At 43.2% G+C, this 12,796-nt stretch overlaps 1 protein-coding gene across 7 annotated transcripts in view; it reads left to right on the top strand.

Annotated features, from left to right (window-relative positions):
• The window catches only part of SORCS2 (sortilin related VPS10 domain containing receptor 2), a 1,939,515-nt gene that overhangs the window by 1,805,636 nt on the left and 121,083 nt on the right, over window positions 1–12,796 (top strand). For all 7 annotated transcript variants that reach the window (XM_069203288.1, XM_069203250.1, XM_069203258.1 and 4 more), the window contains exons 17-18: window positions 5,192–5,320; window positions 12,578–12,749. In XM_069203288.1, coding sequence (XP_069059389.1) covers window positions 5,192–5,320; window positions 12,578–12,749 — 301 coding nt within the window. The remainder of the gene's footprint in view (window positions 1–5,191; window positions 5,321–12,577; window positions 12,750–12,796) is intronic.

Genomic DNA, 12,796 nt, shown 5'->3' on the forward strand with positions numbered 1-12,796 from the left:
ACCATAGCGGGTTCTACCGTCCATTAAAGGCCCTCTCCCTTGTTAACGCCCCTCGCCTTTGGCTTGGGCCTTTGACACAGGAGCGGGCCTTTAATGGCCGGTAGAGCCCGCTACGGTGGGTTCTAAGGCTATATTAGTAAAAAACTGCTGTTCCGCAATCTTAAAATTACAAAAACCAGCACCACCATGTGGCAGCTGTCTAGTGCCGCTCTTGGCAATTAAGTGCTGAGCACTGGAAACCACTGGCTCAAATTAAGAACTGTACCACTTGTGACTTTATGTTTTCAGTGAGCCAAGACATGTTTATAAAGTCCTTCGCATATAAGAACCCCAGAAAGAAATTAATTGGGTGATTGACGTTATGGGAAGTCAATATTATCATCAGTGCTTAATTTGTAGAAGAATAAGTATCAAGCCCCAAAGTTTGGTCTCTCCGTCATGCCAAGGAATTATTGTTTATGATGCGCATTAGTGCAGCACAATTGAAATTATATCCTAAAATTATACCAAAATTGGATAGGGTAAGATATTCCCTTCCAATTCATGGGGAATGCTTAGAATGGGACGCTTAAGGCTCCCTCTCTGGATTTCAGGTTTCGCCCACCTGGCCTAGGGATTTTAAACAGATTTGTGTTGCAATATGACATGGTACAGATCCTCTCAATGAACATTCAGAAGCCTCTAATGCACTCACCTCATGCATAATTATAAAGGTTCTGCTGATGAATTAAGACAACTTGGAAATCTGCAGGTCCCTTTGATTTAGAGAATTTCGCAAATCTTTGAAAACTAACTAGGGCATGCTATGGTTTTATAGCACCAGGGAAGTCTCACTTGGCTTCTGACTATTGGCATAATTGTATTGCAGTCACTTTCCTGATTTCCCTATGTTTACGTCCTGGTGTAGGTGTACCCTACAAGCCAGAAATATTTCCCCCTGAGTGAAAGTGGTTCTTCACAATTGCTAGTTAGAGCTGATAAAGGGTGGGCTGTTTTTGTGTAAGTTGACTTTAAAGACGATGACCCTGAAACTGGATAGATGTTGACAAACTTTTTTTTATTTTTGAAACAACTTAAAGTAAGCATCAAAATGTTGATAGTAATGCAAAGACCCAAATCGAGAAAACTATGCAAACTACAGGTAGTTATCCTATTTGCAAGAGAACACCTTTTAAACTTCCCTCACTTTAAGAGTTGACCCCCCCCCCCATTTATTATGCTGAGAAAGGTAATATTTTTCCTTATCTTATAATAAAATCTAGGCGACATAAACTTGCCTTAGTCTCAGTTCAGTTTGTAATTTGTCTGTTTGCTAATCCTGTGTTTTTCTAAATCCAGAAAACTTGTATGCTAGTCGCTTGTAAAATGTGTTTGCGTGGGTGTGTGTATACATACATATATGTGTATATATATGTGTGTGTATATGTTGGACCTGGCTTTTTGACAGGGTCATCCCCAAACTTTTTTTGCCTCCTTCCTCCTATTTTTTCTGACCTGTTGTTGTTGGCTTTTGAACTCTGGGCACTTTACCACTGCTAACCAGTGCTAAAGTGCATATGCTCTCTGTGTAAATTGTACTGTTGATTGGTTTATCCATGATTGGCTATTTGATTTACGTGTAAGACCCTAGTAGAGTGCACTATAGGTGCCTAGGGCCTGTAGATTAAATGCTACTAGTGGGCCTGCAGCACTGGTTGTGCCACCCACTTAAGTAGCCAAGTCACCTTGTCTCAGGCCTGCCATTGCAAGGCCTGTGTGTGCAGTTTCACTGCCACTTCGACTTGGCATTTAAACGTACTTGCCAAGCCTAAAACTCCCCTTTTTCTACATATAAGTCACCCCTAATGTGTGCCCTAGGTAACCCCTAGAGCAGGGTGCTGTGTGGGTAAAAGGCAGGACATGTACCTGTGTAGTTTATATGTCCTGGTAGTGTACAACTCCTGAATTCGTTTTTACACTACTGTGAGGCCTGCTCCCTTCATAGGCTAACATTGGGGCTGCCCTCATACATTGCTGAAGTGGCAGCTGCTGATCTGAAAGGAGCAGGAAGGTCATATTTAGTATGGCCAGAATGGTAATACAAAATCCTGCTGACTGGTGAAGTCGGATTTAATATTACTATTCTAGAAATGCCACTTTTAGAAAGTGAGCATTTCTTTGCACTTAAATCTTTCTGTGCCTTACAATCCACGTCTGGCTAGGTTTAGTTGACAGCTCCTTATACATTCACTCAGACACACCCCAAACACAGGGTACTCAGCCTCACTTGCATACACCTGCATTTTGAATGGGTCTTCCTGGGCTGGGAGGGTGGAGGGCCTGCCCTCACACAAAGGACTGACACACACCCTACTGGGACCCTGGCAGACAGGATTGAACTGAAAGGGGACCTGGTCCACTTCTTAGCCACTCCTTAAAGTCACCCCCACTTCAAAGGCACAATTTAGTGTAAAACAGGGCCTCTGCCCTACCTCATCAGACACTTGCTGGAGAAGAAACCTGAACCAGGAACCTGCATCCTGCCAAGAAGAACTGCCTGGCTGCTCAAAGGACTCACCTGTCTGCTTTCTACAAAGGACTGCTGCCTTGCTATTGGCCTGCTGCCTTGCTGAACTCTTGTCTGGCTGCAAAAGTGCTCTCCAAGGGCTTGGATAGAGCTTGCCTCCTGTTCCCTGAAGTCTCAGGACCCAAAAGACTTCTCTTTTTCATTTGGACTCCTCGTGCGCCGAAAAATTCGACGCACAGCTTGCTCCGCGGTGAGAAAATCGACGCATGCCGATCCAGAAAGACGGCGCTCGACGCGACGCCTGCGGTGCGACCGGAACTTTGACGCACGGCCTCGCATGGACAACGGCGCCCAACTTCCAGAGAGGAAATCGACGCAACGGCTGCCGTGAGGAAGAAAATTCCACGCACAGCCCCCCGGAACGACGCACAGCCGGATAACAAGCAGAGGAATCCACACACAGACCCTGGGACATCTGGTAATCCCGCGATCCATAGAAGGAGACGGTCCACATGCCGGAAAACGACGCATGTCTTCCCGGAGTGAAAAATACCGACGCAAGTCCGTGTGTGAAGGGGCGAAACCGACGCACACACCATTTTTCCTCCCGTAGAACACATCTCCCCGCGTGAAAAATAACGACGCAAGTCCGTGTGTGAAGGGGCGTAACCGACGCACACACCATTTTTCCACGCATCTCCTCTTCTGCGGTCCTCTGCAGAGATATTCCACTCCAAACCAGGTACTTTGTGCTTGAAAGAGACTTTGCTTACTTTTTAAAGACTTAAGACACTTTATATCACTTTTCAGTGATATCTTTACAAATTCATATTGCATCTTTGATTGTGTTGATCTACAAATATCCAGATAAATATTCTATATTTTTCTAAACACTGTGTGGTGTATTTTTGTGGTGCTATATTGTGTTATTGTATGATTTATTGCACAAATACTTTACACATTGCCTTCTAAGTTAAGCCTGACTGCTCGTGCCAAGCTACCAGAGGATGGGCACAGGATAATTTGGATTGTATGTGACTTACCCTGACTAGAGTGAGGGTTCTTGCTTGGACAGAGGGTAACCTGACTGCCAACCAAAAACCCAATTTCTAACAGTATATATATATATATATATATATATATATATATATATATATATATATATATATATATATATATATATATATTACCTAGTGCCGGTTGCCAGTAAGTAGTTATATTTAAGACCTAGTTTCAATAGATAAAGCAGTTTTTTTGCTTGCCTATATCTGTATCGCCACTTGACAAATCTTCATGAAAATTTCCCCAAAAATTAGACAGTCACGTGATCTGCTGTCTGGAATGTTTCGGAGTGATCCGTGAAGCAGGGGCTGAGATGAAGGGGGGTGTAATTTAGAGCATTTTCAATGTTAATTCCAATAGGAAAAATTGAGCAACTGGACAGAGTTACACCAAATTTGGCAGAAAGGTAGTTATTGGTCTAGAAAACTACCATTCAGTAGTTTTCGAGAAATTAAAGGAAATCCAGAAATGAAAGGAAATTCAAATTTGTAACACTTCAACAAGGAAGTGTTGCCAGCCGTGTTGGGACTCGACTTGAGCTGAGTCCCAGAAAAAATATTTTAAAAAAAAGAAAAAGGGCCTGGGTACAGACACCCTGACCCCTTACCTCTGGTAAGGGACCCCTCAGGGCTAAAAAGCATTGTTTTAATTTATGGCGGGAGTCGCGGTGGATCTGCGGATCTGCAGAATTTCTTTTTTTTTAAAAATAAGTGCAGGCTTCCTTTTTCTGAAGCCCCGGGTAGTCCAAGTGCCGGGGACATTGTTTTAAAGTAACAGGGGCACCCTCGTCATAAATTATGGCACTGATGACATCTTTGATAACATCGTTGATAATATCACTGTAATATTTGCAATAACATTTTTGCCAAAAAATATGTGCATGGCCAGGGCACAAGTTTTAGTTACTTTACGGTACAAGTTATAGTTACTTGAGATAACTATAACTGGTGAATTTTCATGGTTTTGTACGTTTAAAATGTGAGCCTAACTATTACGTCAAATAAATATATATATATATATATGCTTCACTTTCCTTGCCGCTGTTGCTGAGTTACCAACAAAGGAGTGGTGCGACAAACTGGTGCGGCTGCTGGCAACGTATTTATTCAAAATCCCCTCCACCCAGGAAGCGCTCACAGGGGGATAATTCAACCAAATTTTGATTAAATTTGAACGTTACACCAGCCCCTACAAGTTGAACAAGGTTGTTTAGTCGAAACGCTTTGCTGGGGCTGGTGTAACAGATAAATGTAATAAAAAAAATGTGTTCGAATTATTCCATTATTCCTGTGTGCATGCTTCCACGGTGGAGGGTATTTTGAATGTATATCTATATATATACATATGTATGTGTGTGTGTGTGTGTGTGTGTATATATATATATATATATGTATATATATATATATATGTGTGTATATGTGTGTGTGTTTATGTGTGTATATATATATATATATATTTATATATATATATATATATATTTATTTATTTTTTTGTTTTTTAATTCTTCAATATTTATAGTCTGGAGCAACTTTGCAAAATCCATAGAACTGATTTGGAGAACTTCTAATTGTCTAACTGATGAATAGATGTGTAAGATTATTTCTCTTTTCTTCTGTTTTGTAGTGATTATGGATTTGAGCGTGCAGCAACTCCAGAATCAGAAAGCAGTAAATGTTTTGCTGAGTTTTGGTTTGACCCAGAAGCCCCCCCTGAAGACTGCCTGCTGGGCCAGGCGTACACTACCAGCACGGGGTAAGAACATCAGGATATTTGTCCTTCAGGGCATAGGCCTAATATCTGTGCACCCAATGCTTATCTATTGTCCTTGGTGAAAACTCCTTTGAATCAAACAGAACTTTGTACTGTTTCTTAAAGAATAGTAATTACGGTTTTGTAAATAAATCAAGAATTATGATAGTTCAAATTAAAAAACGTTTACAATATATTCAAAACAAGAGGTAGGAGCAAAGCTAGAAGCAGAATCTGAATTCTCTTTGTCAGAATAGGAAGGTTCAACATCAAGAAGTATGTAGTAACTTCAAATAGTCTTACGTCACCTTGTTTAGGGGCACATTTACAAGAAAGTGGTGCATCGGTCTCAATGCGCCACTTTTCTTGCATCGCCCCTGCCCCACCTAACGACACCATGGTTGCGCAATATTTACAATATGGCACACCATGGCAGTCTTTAGGACAATAGTGTCAAAAATGTTGACGCTATGGTGGTGCTTTGCTGCACTAGCATCAAAAATGTTGACACTAGTGCAGCAAAGCACAGAGAGGCCCATTGATTAAAATGGGTGCATCATTTTAACGCCTCCTATCAGTAGGTGTTAAAAATGACGGAAGAAATGGCGCAGTGAAATGTTGTAAATTTCACTACGCCATTTTTTCAGGCCTCACTGTGTGAGAACACCCCCCCCTTGCATACATTATGCCTGACGCAGGCATAATATGGTGCAAGGGTTTACAAAGTGGCGCAATGCTTGCATTGCGCCACTTTGTAAATACGGCACAGGTAAAAGCTATCTTAGCTTGAAAAATAAATGATGCTATGGCCGCACAAGGTGGCACTAGGGGCTTGTAAATATGCCCCTTAGTGTTTGAGATAACAGTGATTGATTCAGTTTTTTGGTGCCGCATGTTCATTGGCGATTTCAGAGGTTAACTGTAGGAAAGTCCTCCTTTTTGCCCTGGTCACCCCCACACATTTTGGACAGGTACTGGTGGTTAAACACTCTTGACTGTGCCCTGGGTACTGCTTACCAGTCCCAGGGCCAGTGCTCTGTGTAAAGTGGATATGCAAATTAGGCTAATTACAATTGGCTAAGTTAACCTACCTATAAGTCCCTAGTATATGGTAGGGCATGTAGGTTTAGGGACCACAGCATAGATAGTGCACCCATAGGTGCACTGCTGTGGTGCTCAGTGTCATTTTAAAGGCAGGTCTGCCTTGCTGGCTGCTTTTAAATTAAAGTTATATTCAAATTCGACTTTGGAATTAAAAGTAGTTCCAAAGTCTTAAACTACCCTATTTTTACATATAAGTCACCCCTAAGGTGTGCCCTCTGTGCCCCTGGGGCTGGGTGCCATGTATCTATAAGCAGGGACCTTATAAAAATAGTTTTATAAGCCCTGGTGAGGTAAAAACAGCCAAATTCGTTTTTCCCTCATTGTAGTGAATGGCCTCCATAGGCTAGAATGGGGAGACTTTATTTAAATTTTAAAAGTCCCCTTAAGTAATGGATACCAAGTGTTTGGTATCAAATTTCATTGTTATAATAAATCCCACAACTTCCAGTTGTTGGATTTAATATAACTTGTTCAGGTAAAGAGTTTTTAACTTTACCTGAAAAGTTGCCCATTTCAGCCCTGCATTGTTTTTGCTGCTGTACCCTGATTGGCCAGCCTCTGGCAGCCTGGCCAGGCTGCCTTGATGAGGTGTGAAGTGGCCTGGCTTCACACAAAGGGATGTGCCTGTGGGAGGGAATCTCCCCTCAGCAAATGGTGAGGCAGGAAGGGGGAGGGCTGCCAAACTGGTCTTCAAAGGAAGAGAAGGACATTTAGAGCAACCCAGCAATTCCCCACATCCTGCAACCCCAGACAACTAGGTGCCCCCTTGATTAGATTAGGAGAGGGGTGTGTTTATGATTTTTGGCCACACCAGTGGGTGGGCTCAGCCAGATGTAACCTCCAAAAATCAGATTCAGCCATGATGGATTTTTGAAGAATGTTGCCTCCTGGGATTGATTTTTGCCACACTTCCCAGGAAGTGGTCATCACAGGGGGAAGGACCCTGCTCCTGATTGGAGAATCAGGATCCCCCTGTTTTCACCCAGGAGCAAGGATAAAACTGGCAGACCTGCACCCACACCTCAGATCCCCATCAGATTCCAACAAGGAAGAACCAAAGGAGAAGAACCCCTGCTGGACCCCTGGCCTGCACCTGGAACCTGCACTCAGAAAGACTGCACCAGCTGCACACTTGGGCTTCACCACAAGAAGGACTTTGCCTGGCTTCAACTGGTTCAAGGAGGGACTCCCTGTTTGCTACAGGTGAAAAATTGCTAACCAGAGTCCCCTGCACCAGCTCCTGAAGAAATCAACCAGCTGACCACTACCTAGTGGCCAAAAAGGAGTGTGCGCCAGGTGCATTCTGGGAGTTGTAGTCTACACCCCCAAGGATCATCTAAGAGCTTCTGGACCCTTGGGGTGAACTGTGGACCCCAAACGAACCTTAAAACAACATCTGGGAGCAGCCCCAGAAGTTTGGAGAAGTTTTAAGAACTTTTGAAAAAGAGCTCCATAGAGGGACTGACCCGCCGTGGCAACTCTAGCCGGCTTGCCACAACCGCGACCTGGCCTGATTTGCAGGTTCCTCCCGGTGAAGAAAAATCTCCAAAAAAGAGACTAAGTCCGAACGTACAAGGTTGACCAGGACCTCCCAGCCAACGTATCCGAGGAGGGCTCCAGGGACGTCGGATCAAGATCCAGGTTTACCCCGGTCGAAGGATTTTCACCTCGAAAAAACAACTAAGTCCGAAGGTAAAAATCTCCACTGAGGATTCCCGCAACGCGTATCTGGAGAAGGGCTCCAGGAGGTCGGATTGGACTGGCAGGTTCGTCCCTCTGAAGAAAATCTTCAGAAAAACGACTAAGTGTGAAGGTAAACTTTTGACCGAGGCCTCCCGCGGCCTGTAGCCGAGCTGGGCTCCATCGCGGTCGGCCTTAAACTTTTACTTTGCCCCGGTCGAGGTGCAACCAGATGACCCAATTGGCGCTTTTTGTTTCTAGGCGCTAAAAAAATTATAATTCTTTAAAACTTCATATCTCCAGTTCCCCTTATCCGATTTTATTTGTTTTTGTGTCATCTTAAAGATAAAAATATAATCTAGTTTTATAAAATGGTGTTGGATGTTTAAACTGTTTCCTGTGTTTTATTTAATTACTGTTCTGTGATATTTTAATGCTTTACACTCTGTCTCCTAAGTTAAGCCTTGACGCTCGTTGCCAAGCTACCAAGGTTTGAGCTGGGTTTAATTTACTGAGACCTAACTGGACCTAAGTGGAGGTTAGTGGTCTATTGCTAAGTGTAGGTACCTACCTGCCCTTACCAATAACCCATTTCCCAATATTAACTATATGTAAGTTTGATAGCCTAGGGCATAAACATATGCATTGTGACAAGCTGAAAGGTTCTATGTAGGCCCATTGGTTGTCTCAGAAGGTAGATGTCAACACATAGTCCAGATATGCAATATATGCACACTGGGTACCCCGGAGGTTTACAAATCAGGTTCCTGACATCAGTTAGTGCTCTGTGCATTAGAGATTTTAGCTTTCGTCAGTGTTTAATTTGTAAAACCATTTGAATCACCATATTAATTGATCAGTAGCATGTCAGCCTTCTCTGATATTATTGTGAATAGCATAAAAAAAAGAAAAATAGAAAGAAACGCCGTAGGCATGACAGGGTAATAGTTTAGCGGAACATGTGTCCACCTTTTGTTGCAGGCTTGTTTGACTATTCAAGTGTCATTGGTGCAATAAAACAGCTGCTTACCAGTGGTTAAACCACATTTAACCTGTTACTGATGCTTTCACCAGAAGAATGTAACTATTGTAAAAATAATGTGAAGCAGCCTTTGTTGGGTGGGTAGAGGTACTACAAAGTGTATGAAGACATACACAGAGTTTGGTAGCAAGTAAACTACCACCTAATGCATGTAGTTTTTAAACTCATTAGTGCAGCAAGAAGGAATGGATAAACACGATTTGTAGAGCCTACTGCCACCACAAAGGATGCCCTGGCACTTAGGCCCTCATTATATTGGCGGTAAAAATCGCCTACAGCCACGGTGATGGCTGCCAAAAGACCATCGCAGTAGCTACCAGCCGTCAGCCGGATTATGACCACAGCTGTATTTTTGACAGAAGGATGGTGGAAATCCAGCTCTGGCCATGCCGGCGGATGACAGTAAGGTGGCGCTGCTGCCAGTAGCAGCGCCACGCCAGTATATCGCCGCAGACCGTATCATGACCCATGGTATGGCCTGGCACTGTTCTGCTGGCGGATGCTGCTGTTGGCAGCAGCGCCCCGTCCCGTCTCCTGCCGGAGGACCCCCTGACATCAGGTAAGTCGGGTGCTCCGACAGGGGAGGGGGGGTGTTGTGTGTGTGTGGGTGTGTGTGTGTGTATGTCTGTGAATGTGTGTATGGGGGTGTCTGATGCGTGTTCTATGTGTGTGCACGTATGGATGTGTGAGTGCATGTATGTTGTGTTGTGTGAATGCGTGCGTGCTTGTATGTATGTAAGTGTGCGTGGATGTGTGTGTGCATGGATGTAGGCATGCGTGGATGAATGTGGGTATGAGTGTGACTATGCGTGTGTTTGTGTGTGCATGAAGGTGCGTATATGTAGTGGGGGGATCTGGGGAGGAGGAGGGGTGAGGGGGGGGAAGACCCCTATTAGTGACAGGTAAGGGATTCCCTGTCACTGATAGTGCCTACCGCCATGGTTTTCGTGGCGGTAAGGTTGCCACGAAAACCATGGCGGTAGGCGGGGTCATAATCCCACAGGCAGGCAAGTGACGGCTGCCGGGCTGGAGACTGAAGTCTCCAGTCCGGCGGTCGTTCCCACTGTGGCAGTTGGTGTGGTGCATTGGCAGTTTGGCTTTAGCAACCTCAGCAGACAGTGCGTATTCTGAGGGTACAGAGGAGGGAGGCCCCTGCACCGCCCACACAATGTTGTTGGCAGTGCAGGGGTCCCCCTGTTCCCCCCTGCACTTGTTTTCTGTCAGCCTTTTCATGGCGATTGAACCACCATGCAAAGGCTGGTGGAGAACATGGTTGTAATCTGACTGATGTCAGCACCGCCGTGGCTGATTGGGATCAAAGATCCTGGGGAAATAGCAGTTTTTTGCGGTCCGACCACCAGGGTCTTAATGTGGCATTCTGACAGTTGTATGACTGAGATTGTCAATGACAAACAGTACTGGTACATGAGTGATATTTGAATTGAGATAAGATACTGTTGCATGACTGAGATGTTAAATGATGAACTATAAAGTTCATTTCATGATTTTCAGTGAGAAGCAATTTTCGAGTATGATTAAGATTTCCAATCACAGACGAAGCAGGCCCATGTTACCATGTATTAGTAACATGCACTCAAGATTTCTAATGACAGAGAGAACCGGTGCACGACTGAGATTTCCAATGACTAACAATAGTGGTTTGTGATGATATGCAACCAGTTGCATGACTTCAATTTGCAGTGGCATTTGATACTGGTACATGGCTAAAGATTCTAAGAACATTCAATATTAATACTGAGATTTTGAATAATTTACGATCTCAGCATGTTTCTAGGGTGACATGCATGAATACAATTCCACTGTTTAGACATTCTGGGCCATATTTATGACTCGGTTTGCATCGCTCTGGCACCCTGCAACGTGATGCAAGAGTGATGCAAACCTTAAGTGAGATTTATGAAGCCACGCAATGCCACCTTGCATGGCCCTGTTTGGCTTCATAAATCTCGAGTAATATATGCAGCGCAAATCGCTGCGTTACATTACTCTGTGCCAGGGAGGTATTTCCATGGGTGTTGTGTATGTGTTCCCATGCAACATCTGTGGATTGTGACACACGCTCAGGTTTACAAGAACTTGTAAAACTGGGAATGCACCAAAAAGATGCACCTCCCCAGGAGAGGCGTAATGAGGAGAAATATGTTTATTTCTCCTCCCTTTTTCCTCTTTCTATATGTGTTGCAGGGTACAGCACACATAGAGGAAAAAGCCTCTCAGGATTGTTTTTGTGCAGGAAGGTGCCCCCAAAGGGCACCAATGCAGGGGACAGGACAGGAATGTGTGGTACTCTTTTAAATACCATATATTCCTGCTGTTTCCCTCTGCCCTGCATCACAAAGCCCATAAATATTGGGCTTAGTGTGATAGTATGGCTATTTATTTAGACATTTGTTTTATGCTTCTGGTCAAAATTAAATGATCTATGAAAGATCTAGAATTTTCTTCACCATGCTGCCTCCTATTAAATACATCTACCCTAGACTTTGATGAGTTTTGTAAAAACCACAAAGGAACAGTGTCGGTGCAGCTGGTTCCTGGGCACAGATATTCAGTTTTACATGTGTCATTAAGTTGCCTCTTATGACTGCAATGATCCATTCTGTCATAATATTTCTTCTCACTATACTCGAATAATTGCCTGGGTTACATAAAGCAATATAAGCTCCTTTCTCAGTTTACCTGTGAATTTAGCTCAATATGTTGTCTGTTACTATAAAATTCTTTAATGGTTAAAATGTTGAGTAAAAAGTGATATTGTGCATTTTAAAGCATAGGGAGTAATACTTTAGAACAGTGTTTATTTACCTTTTGACTTCTATAGACCCTCACTGTATCATTATTAGAATCCTGGGACTCCCACTGAATCATTATTGGAATTCTGAGACTCCTACTGAATCATTATTGGAATCCTGGAATTCCCACTGACTTATTATTGGGGTCTGCGGACCCTAGTCTAAGCAATTTTGATGATTTGAACCACAAAACAATACACAAAATACAGAAACTAGCATTCAACAAACAAATACACAAATGATGAAATATGTTATTGAAATCACAAACAAATATAAAGCTTTTCTAAACCCAATTGAGGCCACCCATCGTCCATACCATGCTCCGTTTGATGGATATTCATTGGTCCTACAAATCAATAAGATGGTACCAACTTATTTTTAGCCTCCAATCTCAAGTTCCTTCACATTTATAGAACGCTTTAAATGTTTCAATTTGACATTTTGCTTCTTTATTTATATACAATTTATTAATCAGTTAATAATACAAAATTTTCTAAGCAGTTGCAGACTTCTAGAAAAGGTGTCACTGACCCCCAGGGCTCCCAGACCACAGGTTAAGAACCACTGCTTTAGAATATATCAGTACTCTGCCTCTCTTTCATTCTTGATGTTTTCATGCAGGTACCGGAAGGTTGTGTCAAATGTGTGCGAGGGAGGCGTGGATATGCTACAGAGCTTGGCACAGCATCAGTGTCCGCTTATAGCTCCCAAAGGGCTGCACATCACCATCAAAGGAGACCCACTTGCTGTGAAGCCTGGAGAGGATATCACCTTTCTAGTCAGACAAGAGCAGGTAAATTTTAAATGGCTGAATTACTGCATAATTAGCTAACATTCTGT

This window comes from Pleurodeles waltl, chromosome 1_2, assembly GCF_031143425.1.
Source record: "Pleurodeles waltl isolate 20211129_DDA chromosome 1_2, aPleWal1.hap1.20221129, whole genome shotgun sequence".
Lineage (NCBI taxonomy): Eukaryota > Metazoa > Chordata > Amphibia > Caudata > Salamandridae > Pleurodeles > Pleurodeles waltl.